General features: G+C 71.6%; 1 protein-coding gene across 3 annotated transcripts; it reads left to right on the top strand.

The window, feature by feature from the left end:
* Positions 1-106: 106 nt before the first annotated feature.
* On the top strand, positions 107-20,335 carry EBF4 (EBF family member 4). 3 transcript variants are annotated; one of them, XR_008577035.1, is made up of 18 exons: positions 107-404; positions 1,077-1,192; positions 7,353-7,509; positions 7,742-7,805; positions 7,871-7,926; positions 8,530-8,603; positions 9,456-9,524; positions 13,671-13,752; positions 14,959-15,076; positions 15,998-16,225; positions 16,313-16,439; positions 17,403-17,491; positions 17,866-17,931; positions 18,458-18,635; positions 18,715-18,897; positions 19,158-19,361; positions 19,736-19,811; positions 19,934-20,335. XR_008577035.1 is itself a non-coding variant. In XM_054824961.1 (18 exons), exons 1-17 carry the CDS (start codon positions 150-152, stop codon positions 19,804-19,806), a joined length of 2,040 nt encoding a protein of 679 aa, XP_054680936.1. In that variant the 5' UTR covers positions 107-149; the 3' UTR covers positions 19,807-19,811; positions 19,934-20,335. The 3 variants fall into 3 exon arrangements, 2 of the variants coding, with proteins under 2 accessions (XP_054680936.1, XP_054680935.1); XM_054824961.1 differs by having other exon boundaries at positions 16,095-16,225; XM_054824960.1 differs by having other exon boundaries at positions 16,092-16,225.
* The last annotated feature ends 3,997 nt before the right edge of the window (positions 20,336-24,332 follow it).

Here is a 24,332-nt window from a genome sequence, read left to right as displayed (position 1 = left end):
CGGCGCGGCCGGTGCGGCGTTGGCCGCGGAGCCCCTCCGCCGGCGCGGGGAGGGACCGCTCCTCCCCGGAATGATGTCAGCCTGCCCGGCCGCGGCCCCCGCCTCCCCCGGCGGCTCCGGCCCTGCCTCCCCGGGGAGGCGGCGGCGGCATGGCCCGGGCCGGCGGGGCGGCGGGGCCGCGGCGGCGGGTGCTGGTGCTGATGGTGCTGGTGGCCGCGGCGGGGCGGCGGGGCCGGGGCGCGGGGCGGCGGCGGGGAGGCGGCCCCCCCGGACCTTCGGGCCCCCCCGGGCCCCCGCCGCCCCCCGGGCCCCCCTCCCGCCCGCTCCTGCTGCTGCTGCCGCTGCCGCTGCCGCCGCCGCCGCTGCCGCCGCCCCGCGCCGCGCCCGCCGCTGCCGCCCGCCCGGTAACGAGCCCCCCCCCTTCCCCGCCGCCGCCCGCCCCCGCCCCATCCCGGGCCGCGCCTGCCCCCTCCCGCGCCCCTCTCCGGCCTCCTCCCCCCTCCATCCCTCCACTCCTCCTCTCAGCCTTCCTCCATCCCTCCCTCCACTCCTCCTCTGCCTCCCTCCATCCCTCCCTCCAGTCCTCGCAGCCTCCCTCCGGCCCTCCCTCCAGTCCTCCTTTGCCTTCCCCATCCCTCCTCCGCTCCTCTAAGCCTTCCTCCATCCCTCCCTCCACTCCTCCTCTGCTTTCCCCATCCCTCCCTCCATCCCTCCCTCCGCTCCTCGAAGCCTCCCTCCATCCCTCCCTCCCTCCATCCCTCCCTCTACTCCTCCCCTGCCTCCCCCCCCCCCCCCCGCCGCCCCCCGCCCCTCCCCTCCCGGTCCCCGCACTTGGCTGCTGGTCGCCTCCGTCTCCAACTTCTCCGGCCCTGCCTCCGCCTGCCTCCGCCTCCCGCCTCCCCCGAGCCTCCCCCCGAGCCTCCCCCCGCTCCTACCCGGCCACCCGCCGCAGATGCCGCTTCCCCGGCGGCCCGGACGGCGGCCCCCGGCACCTGCCCGGCTCTGAGCTCCGCTGCCGGGCCCGGGGCAGGAAAGTTGGGGGCGGCCGCCGAGCCCCTGCCATGTTCTCCGTGCAGGAGGCGCTGCCCCGGGGGGGGCTGCCCATGAAGGAAGAGCCGCTGACCGCCGGGCTGCCCTCCGTCCGCTGGCTGCAGGGCACCGGCATCCTGGACGCCAGCACGGCAGCGCAGAGGTAAGGGGCTCCGCGGGCATCCCGGGCTCCGTGAGCATCCCAGGTGCTGTGGGCATGCCAGTCACCATGAGCATCCCCAGCTCTGCAAGCACCTCGAGCACTGCGGGCATCCCAGGTGCTGTGGGCATCCCGGGCACCACGGGCGTCCTGAGCACCGCAGGCATCCCGGGCACCATGGGCATCCCAGGCACCACGGGCATCCCTGGTACCATGGGCATCCCAGGCACCACGGGCATCCCAGGCACCACGGGCATCCCTGGTACCATGGGCATCCCTGGTACCACGGGCATCCCTGGTACCATGGGCATCCCGGGCACCACGGGCATCCCAGGCACCACGGGCATCCCTGGTACCATGGGCATCCCAGGCACCACGGGCATCCCTGGTACCATGGGCATCCCGGGCACCATGGGCATCCCAGGCACCACGGGCATCCCTGGTACCATGGGCATCCCGGGCACCACGGGCATCCCAGGCACCACGGGCATCCCTGGTACCATGGGCATCCCTGGTACCACGGGCATCCCTGGTACCATGGGCATCCCGGGCACCACGGGCATCCCTGGTACCATGGGCATCCCGGGCACCGCAGGCATCCCAGGCACCACGGGCATCCCTGGTACCATGGGCATCCCTGGTACCACGGGCATCCCGGGCACCACGGGCTCCACGGGCATCCCGAGTGCTGTGGGCATCCCGAGTATCGCAGGTATCCCAGGCACCCTGCACGTCCCGGGCACCCTGGGCACCCCACAGCCTCAGCACCCCAGGATCCCCGGGCAGCCTGGACTCCTTGGGTGTCCCAGTGCCTCGTCCCCTCGGTACTTCAGGCACCCCGAGTGCCCCACGTGCCCTGGGCTCCTTGGGCCTCCAGGTAACCCCTACCCCTGCGTACCTTGGGCATCCCGGGGGCCCCCGTGGACTTCACCACCCCTGGGTACCTGGGGCACCCTGAGCCCCCTGGCACCCCGTGCATGCCAGGCCTGTTGCCCCGTGTTGGAAGGGCCCGTGGGTGCTGGCAAGCGGGGCAAAAGCCGTTGCCGGAGCTGCCAGCTTGTGCCGTGCTGTGTATCCACCGGGGCCGGGACCCGCACCCTGAGCCCTGGCTCTGCTGGGAAAAGCGTCCGAGGGCGAGGGCAGGGCTGGCAGCGGTGCCATCCCCGTCTCCCGGGCAGGGCTGGTGGCATCGGCTGGGGCGAGCGAGCGCTGCAGCGGCTCAGGCAGCCTGCACCCCTGGGCTCGCTGCACCACAGCCCGGTGCTCGCCTGTACCCGGCTGGCCCTGTCCCCTTCCCCGGGGGACTCCGTGTGCCCTGTCCCCATCCCCTGCCCTCCCTGGGGGGCTCAGGGCTCCGTGCACCCCCTCCTCTCCCCGGGGGCTCTGTGCACCCTGACCCCCTGCTCTCTCTCCACCCTGTGCCCAGAGGGGTCCCGGCTGCAGCTGGGGGACACCTTCGCCCCCACCCCCAGCTCCTGCTGTCCCTGCCATGTGCTGTGGGGTTTGGGGGGGTCGGTAAGGGGTGCTGTGCTTGGAGCACACTGTGGCTTTGTCCAGGGGGGACAGGAGATGCCCCACAGCGTGGAGGGGCAAGGGGACCCGGGCCAGCCTGGGTGCTGCCTCCCTGGGGTGCCCCACGCCTTCTGCCCAGCCAGGGACAGCAGGTTTGGGGGTCTAGGGGGTGTCTCCCCTCTGCGTGGGGCCCCGGTGGAGCAGGACATCCCCAGCACTTCCAGCACCGACCCGCTCCGTGGGTGAGACCATCCGGTTGTGTGCACCATCCCCGAGCTTGGGGTCCCCAGCCACGGCGTCAGCCCCGCCACCGGCTCTCTACCGGGGACCGTTACTGCGCCAGAGGCTGCATCCCACAGCTGAAGCCCCGGGGGCTCCCCAGGGCCTCCCCCAAAGCCGCTGCAGTTGCAGATAGTCTGGGATGCTTCAAAACTGCAGCGATCCCCCCCCCCCCCCCAACCCTGGCAAAGCCACCCCAGCCCCGTCCCAGGGCAGCCACTGCTGGGGGGGGACAGCCACCGCCGCGGCCCAGCCTGGAGCCCCTGGAGAGCGGCCGGACCGAGGGTCCCACCCGGCCCCAGGGAGCTGCGACCCCCCCCGGCCACGTTGGGCTGGCCCAGGAGCTGGGGGTGGGGGCAGTGCCAGGGTGGGGGGCTGCGGCGTCCGAGCCGGGGTGCAGGAAGGAGCTGACCTTGCCGCTGTGCACCCAGAAACTTCCCCGTGCCCCGGAGCAGGGCTGCGAGAAAAAGGGCAGAGATCCGGCCCCAGCTCCGGCAGCGCGGGGGGACGGGGGGGACGCACACAGGGCTGGGACCCCCGCGGCGGCTCTGCAGGGACGTGGCTGCCCGCGTGTCTCCGTGTGCCGATGGGGTCCTGTGTGCCACACGCCCCGTGTGTGAGGATGGGGCTCACAGACCCCCTGTCCCCACCGAGCCGGGTGCCGGGCAGCCTGCGGTGCCCCCCAGGCCCCCTCTCCTCCCCGGCCCACCGTGGGAGCCGGTGTGTGCCATGCTGCGGGCAGTGACACGCGTGTGGACATGCTCGTGGGGTGCTCGTCACCCCCAGACCCAGCCTGCCTCTGCCCCGTGTCCCGCACCCCTCTCAGACCCCCGGCTGGGGGGCTCACACCGCCATGCTGCAAACACCAGCACCCGCAAAGACCCCCCCCCCCCCGCCCTGTGGGACCCCGTGGCCACCGCAGGGTCCCCGGGTGATGCCAGCCAGCACCCACGGCTGCAGAGGGGCTGCCCCAGGCGTGGGGAGGGCAGAGGGGCTGGGGGCCGTGGGCTGAGCCCACACGGGGTCTCAGCTTCCCCGGGTGGGGTCCGGCACTCCCCCCTCTCCCCCCATTTGGCGGAGCCGCCCGGGGAGCCGTGGCTGCGTAATTGCGCGGTGCCCTGGGTGCCTCCGCCAAGGGAAGATGCTGCTTTACTGTAAGAGACGTTCGCTGGGCTCCTCTGCTAGGAAATGCTCTGATTGCCTTTAATAATTAATGGCAGCCGGGCTCGGCTCTCGGAGCGCCGGGGTCTCGGCAGCGCTGGGAGCGGAGATGCAGCCATTACCCGGCTGGGCTGGCGGCTCCATCACCACCCCCCCCCCCCGCCAGCACTTTAGGGCTGAAGCTTTGGGGGGGCAGAGGAGAATGGGGGGGGCCAGCAGGCGCTGGCTCGCTGCAGCCGCCCTCCCCATCGGGAGCCCCGTGGCTGCGCTTCAGCGGGGGGGGCAGCGGGGTCCCTGGGGGACATCGGGGTCCCTGGGGCACCGGGGGTCCCCATCCCTTGGGGAGCTGCGTGGCGTGCCGGCTGGGGACACCGGGCTGGGGGCCTGGCGAGCCTGTGGGGTCCCGGTGGGGTCAGCGCCCCATGGCACAGGGCCAGATGCCACGGGGATGGGCCCCGAGAGCAAACCCGTTGGCACCGGTTGGAGCACTGGTGGGGCACAAGGGACACCCACGGGGTGTGCAGGGACACGGCCATCAGCAGTGCCCGGGGACACGAGCGCGCACACGTTTGTCTGCACACGTGTGCCTGGACACGCGTGTTGGCCGTGCACACAGGCACCCGTGTGCCAGGCGAGCGTGCCAGGCACGTGTCCTGGGATTTGCCGACTGGGGACGTTTTGGCTCCTGGGTGATCACCTTAGCGAGGTTTTTCCTCCATCACCGCGAAGTGTCCCCAAGGTTTTCAGGGTCTGGGCTGCGCACTTGGCCTTGGCTGGTGCCCACGGCTGGGGTCGGGGCTGGGGCCGAGGGTGATGCGGGGGTGATTAAAGCCCAAGGAGCAGCATTAAGGGGAGGGGGGGCCCTGGGGGCCTCTCCCCACCCTGCGCTGGCTCTGCCCGGGCTCCTGGGTGCTGCTGGCACCGGCCGCAGGGGCAGGTCGATGGTGAAGGGGCTGAACCCTGTTTTGTTCTCTTGCTTGGAGGAGATGCTGGTGCCTGTGGCTTGTGTGGGACCCTGGAAGTGTCCCCATGTCCCCATGTCCTCATGTCCCTGCATCCCCATGTCCCCATGTCCCCGTGTCCCTGCGTCCCCATGTCCCCGTGTCCCCACATCCCCACGTCCCCATGTCCCCATGTCCCCGCATCCCCATGTCCCCGTGTCCCCATGTCCCCACGTCCCCACATCCCCACGTCCCCATGTCCCCATGTCCCCGTGTCCCCGTGTCCCCACGTCCCCACGTCCCCACATCCCCACGTCCCCATGTCCCCATGTCCCCATGTCCCCACGTCCCCACATCCCCACGTCCCCACGTCCCCATGTCCCCACGTCCCCACGTCCCCATGTCCCCATGTCCCCATGTCCCCACGTCCCCACATCCCCACGTCCCCGTGTCCCCATGTCCCCACGTCCCCACGTCCCCACATCCCCACGTCCCCATGTCCCCATGTCCCCATGTCCCCACGTCCCCACATCCCCACGTCCCCATGTCCCCATGTCCCCGTGTCCCCATGTCCCCACGTCCCCACATCCCCACGTCCCCACGTCCCCATGTCCCCACGTCCCCACGTCCCCACGTCCCCATGTCCCCATGTCCCCGTGTCCCCATGTCCCCGTGCAGCCAGCGATGCCCCTGGCGCAGGGGTCGGCCCTGGGCAGCGCAGCCAGTGGGAGCAGCCGTGGAGGAGCGGGGTGGGAGCGGGGTGGGAGCGAAGGCCCCCCACGGCAGCGGGGTGTAAGCAGGGGGTCGCGTGGGGCTGGGGGGTCTGCGGGGGCAGGGCTCGGGCACCCCCCCCATCCTCCGGCTGCAGATGGAGGGGTGCCCTCAGCCTGGCCCCCACCCATGTGCCGTGTCCCCGGCCACCCCTCCGGGGGGTCAGGGTGCTGGGGGTCCTGCTCCTCACCCGTCACTGCGTCCCTGCACCCTGGGGCTCCTCTCCTCAATGCCCCCCCCCCAGCAGGGTGCTGCAGGCAGGGGGCTGGGTGTGACACCCCCCCACCCCCCGTGCCATTCCCCGGCCACCCATCGGGTGACAGTTGTGTCCCTCTGTGGCTGGGGGTGGTGGCGGAGGGAGCCCTGCAGTGAGCACCCCCTCGGGCCGGCAGCGGGGGGGGGTCACACCTAGCCCAGCACCCCCAAACCGTGTCCCCGGGTGGGCTCCCGGGAGCAGGGCCGGGGGTGCTGGGGCAGGCGGGGACCCGCAGCAGGATCTGTCCCTGTGCGTTTGTGTGTGTGTCCCCCCTTTGTGTGCACCCCGGTGCTGACCCCTGCCCGGGCCCTGGCTGCCCCACACTGGGGGGGTCTGCAGGCCATGGCGGGATCTGGGGGGGGCTGCAGGGTCCTGCTCCATGCTGGGGGGTGCTGGAAGGTCCGTGGGGTCCTGCCCCACACCGGGGGGGAGGTCTGCAAGGTCCGTGGGGTCCCCACGGGGTGCGGGGGCTGTCCCCAGCGCAGCGTGGGAACTGGCTCTGGCAGTTTAAGCCCCCCCCCGAGGTCGGTACAGGAGGAGCCAAACCCCCCCCCCCGCCACTCCTCGCCCGATGTGTTTTTAATCACGAAAGGGGGGAACTTTTTACATCTGCCTGTTTATCTTGGCCCCCTCGCCTCGCCGGCTGCCGCGCTGGGGGCTGGTCCGGCTCCCGCGGCCCCCCACGCCGCCGCCATGCTGGCTCCTGCAGCACCGGGGGTGACACCGGGCAGGGACGGGGACCACGGGGACCACGGGGACCGCAGGGACCACACGTTGGGCTGGGGGCGAGGTGCCACTTGCGCGTACCCGGCCGGTGCTGGAGCCATCGTCCCCGCGGATGGCTCTGCCACCACCCCTGCGGTGTGACGGTCCCATCACCCCGGGTGTCTGCGCAGGGACAGCAGCGGTGGCCCTGGGAGCAGCTGGTGCCACTGGCGAGGCCAGAGGTGCCTCTGCGGGCTGGCAGCGGGATGTCCCGGGGCTGGGCTGGGGTGCGGGGGGCTCGGTGCCGTCCCCTCCTGTCCCCGGTGCCTGCCCCGGGGGGGCCGGTGATGCTGCCCCAGAGCTGTCGCGTGTCCCCTGGGACGCTGCTGTGCCATGGGGGAGTTCGGCAGCTCCCACCCACCTCTTCCCCTGGGGATGGGGTGGCCCCGGGGAGGGGGTGCTGGGGGTCCCGGGGAGGGGGTGCTGGGGGTCCCGGCAGCCACCCCGTGCTCAGCACCCCCCTCCTTTCTGCTGGCAGCGGGGTGGGCCTGGCCCGAGCCCACTTTGAGAAGCAGCCCCCCTCCAACCTGCGAAAATCCAACTTCTTCCACTTCGTCCTGGCCATGTACGACCGGCAGGGCCAGCCCGTGGAGATCGAGCGCACCTCCTTCATCGACTTCGTGGAGAAGGAGCGGGTGAGCCCCCCGGGACCGGGGTTGGGGGCGGGATGGGGTCACTCTGCCCAGCCATCCCCCCCCCCCAGCTCTCGGAGGGGTGCGGGAGCCTGTGCTGCGAGGGCTGAGACCTGTCCTGAACTCATTGCGCATGTGAGGCGTTGCCGGAGCGGCTCCACAGCCCTGGGCCAGGCTGGGGGTGGCAGAGGGCTGCACCGAGAGGGGACCGTGATGTCCCCTGTCCTCCCCCCAGGAGCAGAACGGCGAGAAAACCAACAACGGGATCCACTACCGGCTCCAGCTGCTGTACAGCAACGGTGGGTACGGCGGGGCCGGGGGCCGGGGGGCGCGGGCAGGGCTGACCCCTCTCCTCTCGCCGCAGGGCTTCGGACCGAGCAGGACCTCTACGTCCGCCTCATCGACTCCATGTCCAAGCAGGTAACGCCATGGGGCCGGCACCCCCGGCACCGCAGCCCCCGACTCCGTCGGCCACCGAGTCCCCGGGGCCATCTGCACACGCGTGTGCACACGTGGGGGTGCCTGGCAGGCGCGGCTGTGCGTGTGCATGCGGCTGTGCAGAGCGGGCACGGCCGTACACATGTGCACAAGGCAGGCACATCTGTAAGCGCGCACACACGTGGGTGTGCAAAGCCGCGCAGCTGTACGCGCACGCCCAGGTGTGTAGAGTGGGCACATCTGCACTTGCACACACCCCCACGCGCGCGAACACACACCTGTGCGCTGGCACGAAGGCAGGCGTGCACGAACGCCCGCAGCAGCACGGGCATGTACAGCTATGCACACGCAGCCGTGCATGCACATGTGCACGGGCAAACACGCGTGTGGACTCGCACGACTCCTCAGAGGTGTGCACGGCCGCACACCCACCCGCGAGCGCTCCCTGCCCGGCCCCTCTCCCACCCGCCGCTCCCCCCCGGGAGGGTCCGTGGGCTGGGGCCGGGCTGGAGCGGGGGCGGGCAGGGTGCCGGGAGGCGGCGGCCCCCCCGCGGTGGCACCCCCGGGTGCTCTCTGCCCCCCCAGGCCATCATCTACGAGGGGCAGGACAAGAACCCCGAGATGTGCCGCGTCCTCCTCACCCACGAGATCATGTGCAGGTGGGTGGGGGTCCGGGGGGGTGCCGGGGGGGGGGGTGCCGGGGGGAGGGGGGTCCCGGCAGAGGTCCCGTGGGGGTCCGGCAGCACGCGGGGTGCCGGGTGGGACGGGGCGCTGCTGCCCCAGCTGCCTGCCGCCGGCGCGGGGTCCCCCGTGCCCCATTAGTGCCGCTCTTGTTTACCACCCTCGCGCGCGGTGTTTGTGCAAATTAGCGCTCCGTGCCAGCGCGGCTAATTGATCTCTGGGAGCCACGCTAACGATGCCAGGGCCGGGGTCCCCCTCCCCGCTGTGCTCCCCGGGGCCGGCGCTGCCCTGTTCGTTGGGCGCCAGCGGCACGAGTCCAGCCCTGCCGCGTGTCCCGGGGGTGGCGTGGGGCCCCTGGGGGTGCGGGGCTGGGACACCCCCAGTTCAGACCCCCCCCCCCCCGTTGTCTCACTGAGTGTTTCCCAGGGCTGGGGTGCACCCCAAGCCCCAGAGAGCCCCAAACCGGAGCCCAGCCCCGTGGTGTGGGGCAGTGGCATGGGGTGGGTAAGGGGGGGACCCCAGGGGTGCCCTCTCTGCCACGGCCCCCCCGTGCCCTGGCATCACACAACCCATGTCCCTGTCTTGGGGTGCCCCCCCGGCCCAGCCCCCTGGGCCCTTGTGGGGCACCCGCCTGTCCCCTCAGCCCCCACCCCATCCCGCCGTGGGGCAGGACCCCCCCCCGCTCTGCAGCGCAGGGCTGGGTGATGGGGGGGCACAAGGGTGGGCAGTGGGGGTCTGGTGGGTTCTCCCCTGGGGGTTGGGGGTGTGGGGCTGGCCCCGGCCCCCCCCCCGCTCCCCTGACGCCAACTCCTCTCCCCGGCCGTGCCCAGCCGCTGCTGCGACAAGAAGAGCTGCGGGAACCGCAACGAGACCCCCTCCGACCCCGTCATCATCGACAGGTACCGGGGGTCCCGGGCACGGGCCCCCCCGCGCGTCGCTGGGGCTGAGGGAGGGGGGCAGCGGCGGGGGGTCCCCCAGGGAACCGGCGCGGGGAGTCCCCAGGCTGGGGACCGGGTGCGAGCGCTGCCTCGTTAGCGTTAACGAGCTGGGGGAGCAGCGTTTGGGGGCCAGGAGGGCGCGCGGTGCTCCCCGGTCCGGCACGCTGCGGCGGCTGCTGGCCCCGTGCCGGGCTGCGGTGACAGCCAGCCGTGACAGATGGGGAAAGCGCCGTTCGCCGTCAGCGCAGCACTTCCGACGCGCATCAAACAAATAAATAATACAGGCGGCATCCAGCCACTTCAGCGAGCGGCGGGGAACGCGTGGCAGCCCTGCTCCCGCGCCGGGGCCACGTGCTGCAGGGACACCCCGGTGCTGCGCGGTGTCCCCAGGCGTGTGCCCATGGCACGGGCCAGGCACGTGTCCCGTGGCGAGGGATGCATCCGTCCTCCCTGCCCGGCTGGGACCACCAGGCCAGGGCAGAGTGGGAGCAGAAAGCCCAGCCCAGTGCAGGCAGCGCTCACTGGTGTGTGCACGGAAACCGTGTCCTCCCGGCACTGGGACGTGTGTCCGTCTGGCTGTCTGCAGCCCTGTCCCTCCCTGGACAGCACACACCTCACCTCCCTCCAGCCACCCATCCTTCCCTCCAGCCACCTCCTTCCATCCATCCCTCATTCCTCCATCCCTCATTCCTCCATCCCTCCATCCCTCCGTCCCTCCATCCATCCGTCCGTCCATCCATCCCTCCATCCCTCCATCCATCCCTCCACCCCTCCACCCCTCCACCCCTCCATCCATCCCTCCATCCCTCCATCCCTCCATCCCTCCACCCCTCCATCCCTCCACCCCTCCACCCCTCCATCCATCCATCCCTCCATCCATCCACCCCTCCATCCCTCCCTCCATCCATCCATCCCTCCGTCCCTCCATCCCTCCATCCCTCCGTCCATCCATCCATCCATCCATCCGTCCGTCCATCCACACCCCTCACCCATCCCCTCACCCATCCTTTCCTTCCTCCCTCCTTTCTCCTCTCCCTCCCTCCTCCAGCCCCTCACCAGCCCGTGGGCTGTTCCTCCACCCCGCAGCGTCCCCAGACCCCACGCGTCTGCCTGTCCTTCCGTCCCTCCACCCGGCGTGCCGTGTCCCCATCGCTCCATCCTCGTGAGGGGTCCTCGTGCAGGAGCCCTCGTGTATCTCGTGGCACGTCCCTGGTGACGCCAAGCGAAGCCCGGGCTCTTCAGGGGCACTGGGGGCTTAGGGGCTGTGGCCGGCTCTGCAGGGCTCAGTCACCTCGGCACTGGGGACGTGGCGGGGAGGACGGGGGCTGGCCGGTGCTGGGCCCCCTCCTCTCCTCCAGTGGGGTCCCTCAGTCCTGGGGGGTCCCTGTGAGCCGAGTCCCCGGGGCGCTGGAGGGTGCCCAGGTCCCTGGGGACGAGGGACGGCACAGCCCCTGCTCCCGCACCCCCTGTCCCCGGTTCCCCCACCATGCCGCCGGCCCCGCTGCGGCAGGTCCCCGAGCCCCCGGCTCCCCAGGCCCCACCACCCCCGGCCAGCTGTGCTGCCCCCCCCACCAGCTGTGCTGCCCCCCGCCCCCCCGGCCAGCTGTGGGGATCGTGGCCCCGGGACTCCCGGCACGACTGCGGGATGCAGCCGCCGCGGCCCAGCCAGGACAAACCTCCCGGTATCGGGGTGCCCGTGCCCCCCCCGGCCCCTCAGCCCCCTCGTCCCACGGGTGTCCTGGGTGCTGCACCCCGCGCTGGTGCTTTTGGGGTGCGCGGGGGGGCCGGGTGCCCTGTGCCCCCCCCGTGCCGGGTGCCTGCGGGGTGGGGGCTGGTCCCCTCCTAGGGCAAGTGTCCCCCGAAGCCACCCCAGCCCCCCTGTCCCCAGGGACCCCTCGGGGCTGTGCCCCAAGGAGGGGACATCCCTGGCTGTGGCATCCCCGTCCCTGTCCCTCTCTGTGCCCGGGGCAGCTGGGGGCTTCCCCGTGCCCCCGTGTCCTCCTCCGTCCCCAGGGCCCTCGGGGGTCACCCGGGGCCAGGCGGGTCCCCAGCCCGCCGCCCGCTGCCCCCAGCCCCCCCAGCCCCGCTCCCCAGCCCGACGCCCAGCCCCACTGGTTTAGAGAGCCAGATAAGTGCCCTATCAACATGTTAATCAAATTACTTAGGAGCTAAAATTGACGCTTTTCATTAATTATACAAGATTATTCTAATTGCAAATTCAAATTTATGCGCTCGGAACAGAAGGTGTTCGGCAGCAGCGCCGGGAATTTGCATATTAAATGGGGAGCGCTGTGCATTAGGGATGCTAATGCATGCACAGCGCCTGTATTTTTAACTCCCGGGCCCATATGCGCGGCTGCCGCTCGGGGGGGACAAGGCCGACCTGGGGTTCAGGATTATCCCCCCCCAGCAGCGCAGAGCCGGGGCCGGGGGGCCAGGGGGTGTCGGGGGTCCCCCCCAGCCCCTCGCCGCCCCTGTCAATCTCTTGGCGGGGGGGTGGGGGTGTTTTCCTGCCGTTTTCCAGCTCCTTCCTTCCCCTGATTACCTCCTGCCAGGCGGCGGGTGATGGGGGGACACGGGGGGGGTCCCCCTCTTCCTGCCCTTGCCTGGGAAAACCGTCCCCCCGTGGGCAGCGTCCCGGCAGCACCGGTGCAGGAGCCCCTCTCCGCGCGCTCCGGCACTGGCCGAGGGCAGGGTCCCCGGGGGTGCACGGTCTGGGGGTGCCCTCTCTGCTCAGGGGTCCCGCAGGGTGCCCAGAGTCCCCTGGGGGGGTCCCGATGGCCCCAGGGGCCATGTGCCCCCCGGCTGTGCCCCCCGTGTCCCCAGGGACAGGGCTGGAGGGGGGTTGGGGCTGGGGGCTGCACCCGCTGCTCACGTCCCTGCGCCTGCGTCCGAGGGGGTCCCAGGGGTGCCCACAGCCCCGGGTGCCCCGTCAGCCCCGGGGGTCCCGTCCTCCCCTCCAGCCTCCACCAGCAGCCAACGGGGCCGTGGGAACCTTCCCACTGGGCACCAGTGTGTGTGTCGTCCCCCCGTCCCCCGTCCCCTCCCCGTCCCCTGCGTCCCCTCCCCTGCCCTGCTGAAGCTGTGGGGCTGGGTGCTGGGTGCTGGGTGCTGGGGCTGGGGGCTGGGGACTGGGGCTGGGTGCTGGGTGCTGGGTGCTGGGGGCTGGGTGCTGGGGGCTGGGGCTGGGGGCTGGGGCTGGGTGCTGGGTGCTGGGGGCTGGGTGCTGGGGGCTGGGGGCTGGACCGTGACGTCGGGGCGAGGTGCCAGGGTCGAATGCTCCGACGAGATGCCAGGCCAGGCTGCCGAGACGGGATGGGGCAGGGTGGCACGGTGCGGTGGGGACAGGATGGCATGGAGGAACGCGGTGGTCTGGCACAGCACGGTGACCTGGCACGGCACGGTGACCTGGCACGGCACGGCGGCCATACATTGCATGGCGAGCTGGGGCAGCGTGGTGAGCTGGCACGGTGCGGTAGCCTGGCGTGGTGCGGTGACCCGGCACAGCTGGGGACTCACCATGGTGCGGTGACCCGGCACAGCAGTGACGTGGTGCTGTGCAGTCACCGGGCCCGGTGCGGTGAGCTGGCGCAGCGCGGTGAGCTGCCACGGCAAAGTGAGCTGGCACAACGTGACGGCCGGGCACGGTGCAGGGCATGGTGCAGAGCAAGTGTGTGTGTGTGTGTGTGCGCGTGCGTGCACGTGCACGCCACAAGTGTGTGCAGGGTGAGCGTGCCCGTGCGTGGCCACGCAGGGTGCCCGTGGCCGTGTGTCTTTGGCTGTGCACCACGCGCCGGCCCACGGCTGGGGACGGGGACTCGGGTCTCTCACCTCGGTGCCCAAAAGCGCACGGGGTGGGAGTGCCGGTGTGCACCCAGGTGTGCGCAGGGGGACCCCCCCCACACACAGACACCCTGGCTGGGGGTCCTGGGGACCACGTCTGGCCGTGCCCCCAGGCACGGATCCGTGCCCCCAGGCGTGTGCACCGCGATCCCCACGCGTGTGCGCCGCGATCCCCGTGCGCTCTCCTCCCGTCCCAGCCCTGCCTCTTGCGTGAGTGCTTCTGCTGCCGCTGCCCATTAATTATTTTTTTTCCTTCCATCCCAGGTTTTTCCTCAAGTTTTTCCTCAAATGCAACCAAAACTGCCTGAAGAACGCGGGGAACCCCCGGGATATGAGGCGCTTCCAGGTAAGCGTGGGGATAACACCCCACACACCCCCCCCCCCCCAAATCCTGCTCTGTACACCAGGGGCTGAAGGAGGGGATGGGGTTGGAGACCTCATAGATTTTCCCAAAGGGGTCGAGGGGAATTAGGGACTCGATTCCCCATTCGGGGAATCGAGTCCCTAATTCCCCTCGACCCCTTTGCAAACCCCCAATTCTCCTTGAACCCCTTTGCAACCCCCGATTTGCAAACCCCAGTTCCCCTCGAGCCCCTCTGCAGCCCCCAACTCCCCTCGCCCCCCCCCCCCTTTGCAACCCCTAATTTCCCCCCATCCCTTTGCAAACCCCCCCCCCCCCAATTTGCACACCCCCAACTCCCCTCGAGCCCCTCTGCGGCCCCCCCCAGCTCCCCCGGCCCCCGCATGCACCCCCCCCCCCCCCCGTGTCCCCTGCCCGTAGCCCAGCTCTCCCCGCAGCAGCTGGAGATTCGGGAGCGGAGCAGAGGGGGGGGGTCCGGCCCGTCCCCCACCCAGCACGGGCGCCTTCATTAGGGCCTCTCGTAAAGATATGATAATTGTGACATTTTTACATGATTAACGACCTATCCAATTTGCATAGCGCCAAGCAGCTCCGGGAGAGCAGCCAAGTCCATGCCGGAGAGGGGGGAGCGGGGTGCGGGGGGGTGCAGGGGATGGGGCTGGGGTGTCCCCTTGGGGTCCCCCTGGCCGGTGACACGGTGACAGGCCGGTGGTGACGCCGGGGCAGTGCCAGGGCCGGTGCCGGGGTCCTGTGGCGTTGCGTGCTGCGTGGCTACGGGGGCACGCGCGTGCGAGGACACGTAGGTATGCGTGCGCACGCGTGCACACGTATGCAAGCACATGTGCACGTAAGTGCTCCTGCACTCACATAGATGTGCACATGCGCACGCACACCCCTTGGCACGTGCACGTGCATGCACATCCACGCACACGCAGGCGTGCACGGCCACACAGGTGCAGATTTGCACACGCATGTCACCGCCAAGGCACGCAGGGTCCGGAGGACACCCGTGACAGTCCCGGGATGCTCGGGGGGACGCTGGAGACGAGCAGGGGGGCGGGGAGCCCACTGTGGGGTGATGCACCCACGGCGGGGGGGACGGGCCTCTGTGGGGTCCCGTGGGGAAGGGCGTGCCAGCCCCGTGGCCGTGGGGCGCGGGGGGACGGTGGCCCTGAGCCGGCTGTCCCGCAGGTGGTCGTGTCGACGACGGTGAACGTGGACGGCCACGTCCTGGCCGTGTCCGACAACATGTTCGTCCACAACAACTCCAAGCACGGGCGGCGGGCACGGCGCCTCGACCCCTCCGAAGGTGAGTCCCTGCCGGGCGTCCGGCGTGCCCGTGCACACGCACACAGAGCTCGTGCCCAGGCTCACAGAGCGCGTGCCCGTGCACACGCGTGTGCCGTGCACTAGCACACGTGCGCGGCCGTGCGGAGGCGCAGACGCACCTCTGTGCCAGTGGGTGCTGCTCCTACCGCGGCATCCCCTGCCCCGGCTGTGCCAGAGCCAGCCCCACGGCCGCGCATACCCCACGGCACCGGGGCAGCCCCACGGCCGCGCGTACCCCACAGCGCCGGGGCAGCCCCACAGCCACGCGTACCCCACGGCACCGGGGCAGCCCCACGGCCGCGTCCCCATGGCGGGACCCCGAGGGGGACGTGCCTGTGCCCAGCTCTGCCCCGCACCACTCGGGGGCTGCAGCTCCCCCGGCCCCGGCACCTCCCTGCCGGGCACCCCGGGCACCCCGGAGGGGGGCACCCAGCCCTGTGTTTATGCCTTGTACGTCTGTCCGTCCGCCCAGCACACGCACACGGCCTCCCCGTCCACCCGCCGTGCACCCGCGTTTTCCGTCTGTCCCCTCGCCCTGCCGTCTGTCCCGCGCGAGCAGGCTGTGCTGCCCCGCTGGGTGCTCCACCGCTGTCCGTCCGTGCATCCGCCCTGTCTGTCTGTCCCTCTGTCCGATGCACACGTGCCCCGTCTGACCTGTTTGCTCTCTGTCCGTCTGTCCGTCCCCTGCACACGCTCTCCCCCGCTGTCCCCATCCCCTCCCCGCTGTCCCCATCCGCCTCCCCCACGGCCTGGGTCCCCCCGTCCCCCCCATCCCCTGCTCCCGCCCGCTGTCTGTCCGTGTCCGTGCGTCCGTGGCCGCCCGTGTCTGTCCCCTGCCCCTCGCCGCTGCCTGGTTCTCACTCTCTGCCTCTGCTCTCCCTCTCTGCCTTCTCTCCCCCAGCCTCGCGCCCCCGGCCCCGACCCCGGCGCCCCCCGCTCCCGCCCCGCGCGCCCCCACACTCACTGCTGCCCTGTCTCTCCCCTCCCGCCCGAAGCAGCCACCCCCTGCATCAAAGCCATCAGCCCCAGCGAGGGCTGGACCACCGGAGGTGCCACCGTCATCGTCATCGGGGACAACTTCTTCGACGGGCTGCAGGTCGTCTTCGGCACCATGCTGGTGTGGAGCGAGGTAGGGGGCTGCTGGGGGGGGGTTGCGGGGGGGGTCAGCAAAGCCCCCCCCTCCCGGCCACAGGCTGAGCCCCATCTCGCCCCGCAGCTCATCACGCCTCACGCCATCCGGGTGCAGACCCCCCCGCGGCACATCCCCGGCGTGGTGGAGGTGACGCTCTCCTACAAGTCCAAGCAGTTTTGCAAGGGCGCCCCGGGACGCTTCGTCTACACCGGTGAGGGGCGCAGACCCCCGGGAAAGGGGGCGCAGACCCCCGGGATGGCACCCAGGGGTCTCTGTGCCGCTGCCAGCCCCTGGGCACAGCCCTGGCCAGGGACACCCCCCCCCCCCCGGCAGCTCTGCGGCAGGGTTAGGGCCAGGGGGCGAGGGGGCGGGCGTGGGGCTGTGACCTGGGGGGACCTGCTGGCGGGGACGGGGTTGGGGGGAGGATGGGGGGGGTATGGCAAACCACGACCGAAACCCCCGGGCGGCAAGTCCAGGGGCCCTGCACGCGTGTGGGGTGTGAGCAGGCAGCGTGCACGTGTGTGCAGTGTGAGCAGGCAGCATGCACACGTGTGGGGTGTGAGTGGGGCCCTGCACACGTGTGGGGTGTGAGCAGGCAGCGTGCACACGTGTGGGGTGTGAGTGGGGCCCTGCACACGTGTGGGGTGTGAGCAGGCAGCGTGCACACGTGTGGGGTGTGAGTGGGGCCCTGCACACGTGTGGGGTGTGAGCAGGCAGCGTGCACACGTGGGGCGTGGGTAGGGGATGATGCACACGCGGGGTGTGAGCAGGGCAGCGTGCAGTTGCAGCGGAGGATCGGTCCCGCCGTGGTGGCCACGTGCCGTGTGCCATGGCGTGTTGCACGCGCAGTCTCCTCGCACCAGCTCCGTGCCGTCACCCCGGCTCCTGTCTCGCTCTGGCACCGTCCTGTCCCCCGGGGACCCCCCCAGCGGGGCTGGGGGCTGCGACTGCCGGACGGGGGGTGGGTGAGGAAGGGGCATGGGGGCTGTTGCCACGGGTGGGGGACGGGGGGGGGGGACAGCTGGGGTGTCCCCGCGAGAGGTGGGGTTTGCCCCCCCGTTATGCCCTGGCTCAACCAGCACGGTCCGTGCCTCAGTTTCCCCCTGGGGCTGGGGCAGGGGGGCCGGGGGGCCCCGCATGCAGCAGCCGCTGAGCCCCTCTCTCTCCCTCGCAGCGCTGAACGAGCCCACCATCGACTACGGGTTCCAGCGGCTGCAGAAGGTCATCCCCCGGCACCCCGGGGACCCCGAGCGCCTGCCCAAGGTAGGGACCCCCGGCCCGCAGTTTGGCGCGGACGCTGTGCCGTGTTCTGCCGTGCCCGGTGACACCCACGGGTGCAGGCAGGGACACGCCATCACCCACGGGTGCTGGGCACCACCTCGCCAGAGGCCCAAGGGGCAGAGGGCCATGGGGGGGGGGGGGGGGACGTGACGGGCCCCCACCGGGTCCCAGCCCCACGGGTCCGTTGTGGGGTGCTGGGCTGGGACTGTGGGTGTCACACAGCAGCTGGGGAGGTGCCGGCGTGGGGACGTGTCACCGGTGGGGGGCCGGGGCAGGGGGCCTGCACGTCCCCATATGCAGATGGGGCTGGTTGGGGGGGGGGTGCCCCCCTGAGCCCCATCCCGCTCCCTGCCCAGGAGGTCCTGCTGAAGCGGGCGGCCGACCTGGTGGAGGCTCTCTACGGGATGCCGCACAGCAACCAGGTACCACGGCCCCCCCCGGGCCCCCCCGGCTCGTCCCACCCTCCGGCCCCCAGCCCCCCGCCCTGCCCGCCCGGTGCGGTGCGCACCCCGAGCCCGCCGCGCTGGAGCGGGGACGCAGGAGCCGGCCCTGGGCTCCCGGCCCCACATCTGCTTCGCATCAGGATTCCTCGGGTGCTGAGTCAGCGCTGCGCAGCCCCCCCGAGCCCCCCACCTGCAGCGGAAGGGAGAGCCGCCGGGTCCGGCCGCGGGGCTGGCGCCTCCAAAGCCGCCTTTGTTCCCACGTCCTTTCCGGCCGGCAGCACGAGCTGGGGGGTCCCGTCCCCCCCCCAGCCCCATCGCTGCCCAGCACGGCCCGTCCTGCGCCCCGGGGACGCTCGGGGCTGCGGGGGCCCTGGGAGGTGACACGAGCCGGGGCGGTCTCAGCCGCCCCCGTCCCATCGCCGCCCAGCACGGCCGTGGGGTCGCTCCAGGCTCCACGTGCCGCGGGGTGACGCCGTCCCCATGTGTCCCCCCCCACCCCGCCCAGGACATCATCCTGAAGCGAGCGGCAGACATCGCCGAGGCGCTGTACAGCGTCCCCCGCAACCCCGGCCAGCTCTCCTCGCTGGCCGGCACCCACGGCCCCGCCGGCATGATGGGGGTGAACTCCTTCGGCAGCCAGCTGGCCGTCAACATCGGCGACTCGCCGCAGGGTGCCGAGCAAGGTGGGCCGGGGGCCGTGCTGGGCAGCGGGAAGGGGGTCCCTGCCCGCCCCGTGCCACCCCCGGCCCCTCTTGCCCGCAGGCTACTCCAGAAACACCGGCAGCGTCTCGCCGCGGGGCTACGTGCCCAGCTCCACGCCGCAGCAGAGCAGCTACGGCGGCACCACCGGCATCAACGGCTACGGCGGCGGCACCATGGCTGGCCTGGGGGTGCCCGGTTCCCCCAGCTTCCTCAACGGCTCCACCGCCAACTCCCCCTATGCCAGTGAGTTGGTGCCCCGGGGTGTCCCCAAAGCCGTGCACCGGCCCCGGGGTGTCCCCAAAATCATGTACCAGCCCCGGGGTGTCCCCAAAGCTGGCTGCAAGGGCGAGAGGGAGCAGGAACACCGTGACCTGAGCCAGCCCCGGCCCTGGCCCTTGCGAGCTGGGTCCCACGCGGTGTCACTGGGGCGTGCCGGCATCCCGCACCGGGGGGGGATGCCCCGTCCCCAGCTCTGCCCGGCCTGAGTGGGTCTCTCCCCGCAGTCATGCCCGCCAGCCCCCCGCTCGGCGCCTCCTCCATCACCCTCCCGTCGGGCACCAACGCCTCCACCCCCACCGGGGTCTTCTCCTTCTCCCCCGTCAACATGATCTCGGCGGTGAAGCAGAAAAGCGCCTTCGCCCCCGTGGTACGGCCGCAGACCTCCCCGCCGCCCGCCTGCGCCAGCACCAGCGGCAGCAGCCTGCAAGGTGAGCCCGGTGCAGGCAGGGCTGCCCTCACCTGCCCGCGCTGCCCGCGGCTCCCTGCCCACCCCGGCCCACCCCCCCGGATCCCTCTTGCCCCATGGAGGGGGGTCCTGGCGGCACCGTGCCCGCCCTGCTGCCTGCACCCTGCCCAAGAAGGGCGCTTGCCTGCAGCCTCGCGGATCCCTTCCCGCAGGCTGCCTGCACTCTCCTGCCTGCACCGCTGCCTGACTGCATGCCTCCTCCCCGCACCCGGGGCATGGCTGGGGCTGCGCCGCGGGGATGGGTGCACCATGCCACCCCCCTGTCCCTCCCCGTGCCCACCGCTGCCCCCCGCCTTGGCTCACCCTCTCTTTCCCCCCCTCCCTCCCGCCACCCAGACCCGGCTTTTGAGGACTCGGACAAGTTCCACACGCCCGCGCGGCCGCTCCAGGGACTGGCCTATTCCTAAGCACAGTAGGTCCGGGGATGTGCCGGCCCTGACACCCCCCCATCCCGCTGGGACGGGCAGGGGAGCGGGGCCAAGGGGGGCAGGGACCCCCCGCCCCAGTGCGCCCACCCCTCGCCTTCCCTTGCAGCCGTGCCCGGCCGCCTCGTGCCGCCCACGTGAGCCAGGACGGCGCCGGAGCCGCAACGCGGAGCGGGACTGAGCGCGGCCTCACAGCCCAGCAGCGCCGGCCCCTCCGACCCGCTCCCGGGGGCTCCCCTGGGGATCGGGGCGTGCAGGGCTGCGGGACCCCCCCACCCCGCTGCCCTGCGGCCACCCCAGCCCGGCCCCCTCGCAGGGGGGTGACCCTGGCCAGGGCCAGCACCGGCACGGCTCGGCTCGGCACGGCTCGGTGGGCAGCCCCTCCCGGGGCCAGAGAGGGGCCTTGGGGGGAGCCCCCGGGAGTGACCCAAACGCTCTGGGTTTAGCCTCAGAAAGACACCGAGGGACCCGCGGGGGTGCGGGGTGGCAGCGGCGGAAGCCACGGGCAGGACGCTCGGGGGGGGGCAGAAGGGATGGTGGGTGCTCCAGGGCGGGGCTGGGGGGGACGTTCCGGGGCAGGAGGATGCTCGGGGGCGGGAGGGATGCTCCGGTGGGACCCCGTTCCCCCACACACTTCCCGGCTCTCTCACCGCCGTGGCCAGCGCTCTCTCCCCAGATGTGCAGCTCCACATCTGGAGCTGCCCACCCGCAGCTCCCGGACGGCCGAGGCTGGATCTCTGCCTGCGCCCCGCGCCCCCGCGCAGGATCGGGACCTCGGCGCCGTCCAGATGGGGGGGGTCCGGCTGCCCCGGCCCACTGAGCCGAACCCCCACGTGGGGATGGCGTGGTTCCCGGCCCCGTCAGCCGCCGGGGCTGGCTGCCCCAGGACACAGCCGCAGCTCTTTTCTCATTATTATCACTATTATTATTAATATTAATATTATTATTATTTTTAGCAGCAGGCGAGCCCGGTGGCCGGGGCTCTGGCAGGGCGGGTGGGAGACCCCCGGTTCCGGCGCTGCCTCCTCCTGCCGGGGTTGTCCCTGCCCTCCCGGCTGGGGGGGAGCCGACGGGAATTTTGTAAATAAAGAAAAAGGGAAAAACCTCCACCCCACTCCCCCCACCCCACTCCCCCCACCGCCACATCCCACCCGTGGGGGTGCCCCGTGTCCCCCCACCGTGTCTCGTGCCGCCATGTGCCACAGCAATGGTGCCGCCACCGTGCCCTGCTCAGTGTCAGCGCGTGTGTGTCCCCCCCCCGTGCAGCCCCCGTTGCCCCTCGCTCAGCGCTGGCTCTTCGGCTGATGTCCCCAGCCCCTGCCTGGGGTGACTGGGGGGTCCCGGGGCCGGGGGCAGCCCCCCGCCCTCCCTCAGGGACAGGGGGTCCCCACGGGGGTCCCGGTCCCCTTGTGGGGGTGGCGCAGGACGGCTGTGCCGGGGTCCCTCGGAGCGGGGGGGCTTTCTGACGTGGAAATAAAAGGCCTTGCAGAAGGGCACTGGCTGCGGGGTCTGTGAGCGGGGAGGGGGCGGCGCATGGGGACACCCCCAGGGACGGGGACACCAGCCCCGCAGGAGTGCTGGGGGTCCCGGGGAAAGGGGATGGGCGTGCTTCCCCCACAGCCCCCCGAGCACCCGCTGTTCTGGCAGCACCCACCCTGCACCCCACGGCCCCCCAGGGTCCTGCCCCCCCCCCCAGGCGGCTCAGGGTCTCAGCCCACCCACCCCAGCTGGAAACGCTCACCCCGGCTCAGCCCCCCCAGCCCGTTCCCACTGCCGGAGTCCCGGAAAAGCGGGCGCAGCGCTCCCTCCCACGCCGGGCCTGTGGGACCCCCGGGCGGCTGCCCCCCGCCCCCACGGGGACACGGGGTCATGTCCCCCCAGCCCACGGCCCCGCGGGCACCCCCCAACACCCGTGAGCAGGCAGCAGCTCCTGGGGTGCACCCGCAGCCCACCCCGCTCCCCCCAAATCCCTCGGCCGGGGGTCCCTCCTGTGGGGACGGGGCACCCCCTGCGAGGATGCAGAACCCCACCACGCTGCCAGGAGGGGGAGCGCCACAGCCCCCCGAGCCCCCAGCCCCACCCGGGGGGGCTCCTCCGGCCCCAGGGGACATGGGGGGCTGCCCCATGGCCGGGGGCTGGGGTGGGGGGGTCCCACGAGCCGTGGTCATCTCAAGGACCCTCCCTGGTCCCCCCCCCTTCATCCCAGCCCTTTGCAGGGGGTCTCTGCCCGCGGGTCTGGACAAGGTGGGGCAGGGAGGGGACCCCCACCTGGGGGTCCTGGGGACACCCCCCGGCCCTGCCCTGCCCTGCCCCGCCGGCATCCCCGCAGCACCCGGCCCCTCCGGCTGCGGGCGTCAACTCCTGCCCTCAGCCCCCCCGGAGCAACGCAGCCGCGATGTTTAGATTAGAGGATAATGTGCTGGAAATAATTGCCTTAATCAAGAAAGGTTAATGAGGCTGCCTGCGCGTACAGCAGCGGCGGGCACCAGCGCAGCACAGGCCGAGCGGGAGCCTTGGGCGAGCGGGAGCCGCGGCACAGCCGGCACGAGGCCCCGTGCCGAGGGTGAACCGGCAACCCCTGCCTGCGGTGGGCAGCCGCTGCCTGCTGCTGCCTGCTGCTGCCTGCCGGGGCTGTCCGGCAGCCGATGGACGCAGGAGGGTGGTGGCACCGAGCGTGGCACGCTGCGAGCAAGCGACGCGTGTTTGGGGCCACCTCGTCCCCGTGACCCCCCTGGGATGTGCCGCGTTTCCATGGGACGTGAGCCGCCACCGACGCTGCCGTGTGCCGGTCCCAGAGCCCCCCTGCCCGCGTGGGGGTCCCCATCCCGCAGCCGAGGCGTCCCCCCGGGGTGGCCGTGACCGGCTGCGGGCCGTGGCGCTCCCCGGAGGGAGCGGGGGCTGCGGGCACGGCCACCCCCAGCGCCTGGCCCAGCGCCGCGGCGCAGCTGGTGCTGGAATTGGCACTTCATGGCGAGCGCGCGCTCGATGGCTCTTCAGGCTCCACTCGAGGGAGCCGCGGCGCAGGGCGAGAACTGGAGCGGTGGGGAACGTGCCCCCCCCCCAGCCCCTCGCCGTGGGGCACCGGGGATCCCTCCTGCCACCCCACCGGGACCTGCCGTCAGCGGGGGGCTCGGCTGAGCAGGGCAGGGGCACCCCGCTGCTATGGGGGTCTGCACCCCCTCGGGACGACCCAGAGTCCCTCACCCGTCCCCAATCCTTGGGGATCTCGTCCCACCGGGGGCTTTGCTCGGGCTTCTCCCAGGCTGCGGGACCAGGGATGCCGGGGCGGGAGCCGGGGGTCCGGCCAGGGACCCCACCGTGCGCTGGCTGCTGCTGCCACCCGCTCCGCGTCTCGCGGGAGACAGGGACACCTGCAGGCTGCGGGCCTGGGCGCTGCACGCTGCAGGGGGGCCTTGCACGCTTGCAATGGTGCTCTGCGTGCTTGCACAGTGCCCTGCACGCTTTGCATGCTGCAGCGGCGCTCTGCACATTTGCAACGGTGCCTGGCGTGCTCGCACACTGCAACAGGGCCCTGCACGCTCACAGTGATACCCTGCACGCTCGCAGTGATACGCTGCACGCTTACACGCTGCAGCAGCGCCCTGCACTGGCAGCAGTGTCCTGTGCGCTCACATGGTGCGGCAGCGCGCTGCACACTCGCAACCATGCTGCACACACTCACACACTTCAACAGTGCCCTGCACGCTCACAACGGTGCCCTGCACACTTTGCACACTGCAACGGTGTCCTGCATGTTTGCACACCCACAGTGGTGCCCTGCATGCACACCCCACTCATGCTCACAATCGTGCTCTGTACACACACCCTGCTTGCACACCGACATTTGTGCCCAGCGCACGTCCCGCTCACATGCTTGCAACGGTGCCCCATGTGCACATCCTTGCACGTGCCTACTGCTTGTTTGCAACAGCGCCCTGCACACACACCCTGCTTTGCACAAGCATGCAAGCTTGCTTTGGTGCCCTGCATTTGCACCCCACCTGCTTGAGCAATGTGCTGACATTGGTGCCCCACACGCACACCCCACTCACACGAGTGCTGCACTTGCACCCGTGCCTGCACGCACATCCCACTTGCACAAGCAACGCGCTCGCAACAGGACTCTGTGCATACACCCTGCTCGCACAAGTGCCACACTCACATCGGTGCCCCACGCAGCACCCTGCTCACGAGTCACGCGCTCACATCAGTGCCTCGCACACACGTCCTGCTTGCACAAGCACCATGCTCACACTGGCACCCTGCACACATCCTGCTCGCACGAGTGCTGCGCTCGTATCCATGCCCCACGCGCAATTCCCGCTTGCACGAGCGACGTGCTCACAGCACGCCCCCGCCAGTGCCCGGCCATCACCCTGGCCTCTGGCCTCTGCTCAGGCTCTGCAGACACCCCGGGGCCCGGCAGCACGGCCCGGTGCTGAGACACGGGAGAGCTGCGTGTGCATGGGCACGCGTGGGTGTGCATGCATGGGCACGCGTGTGCATGC

The sequence above is a fragment of the Grus americana genome, chromosome 4 (genome assembly GCF_028858705.1).
Source record: "Grus americana isolate bGruAme1 chromosome 4, bGruAme1.mat, whole genome shotgun sequence".
NCBI classification, from domain to species: Eukaryota; Metazoa; Chordata; class Aves; order Gruiformes; family Gruidae; genus Grus; species Grus americana.
Note: the sequence above shows the minus strand (reverse complement) of the source record. Positions and strands in the feature narration are given on the sequence as shown.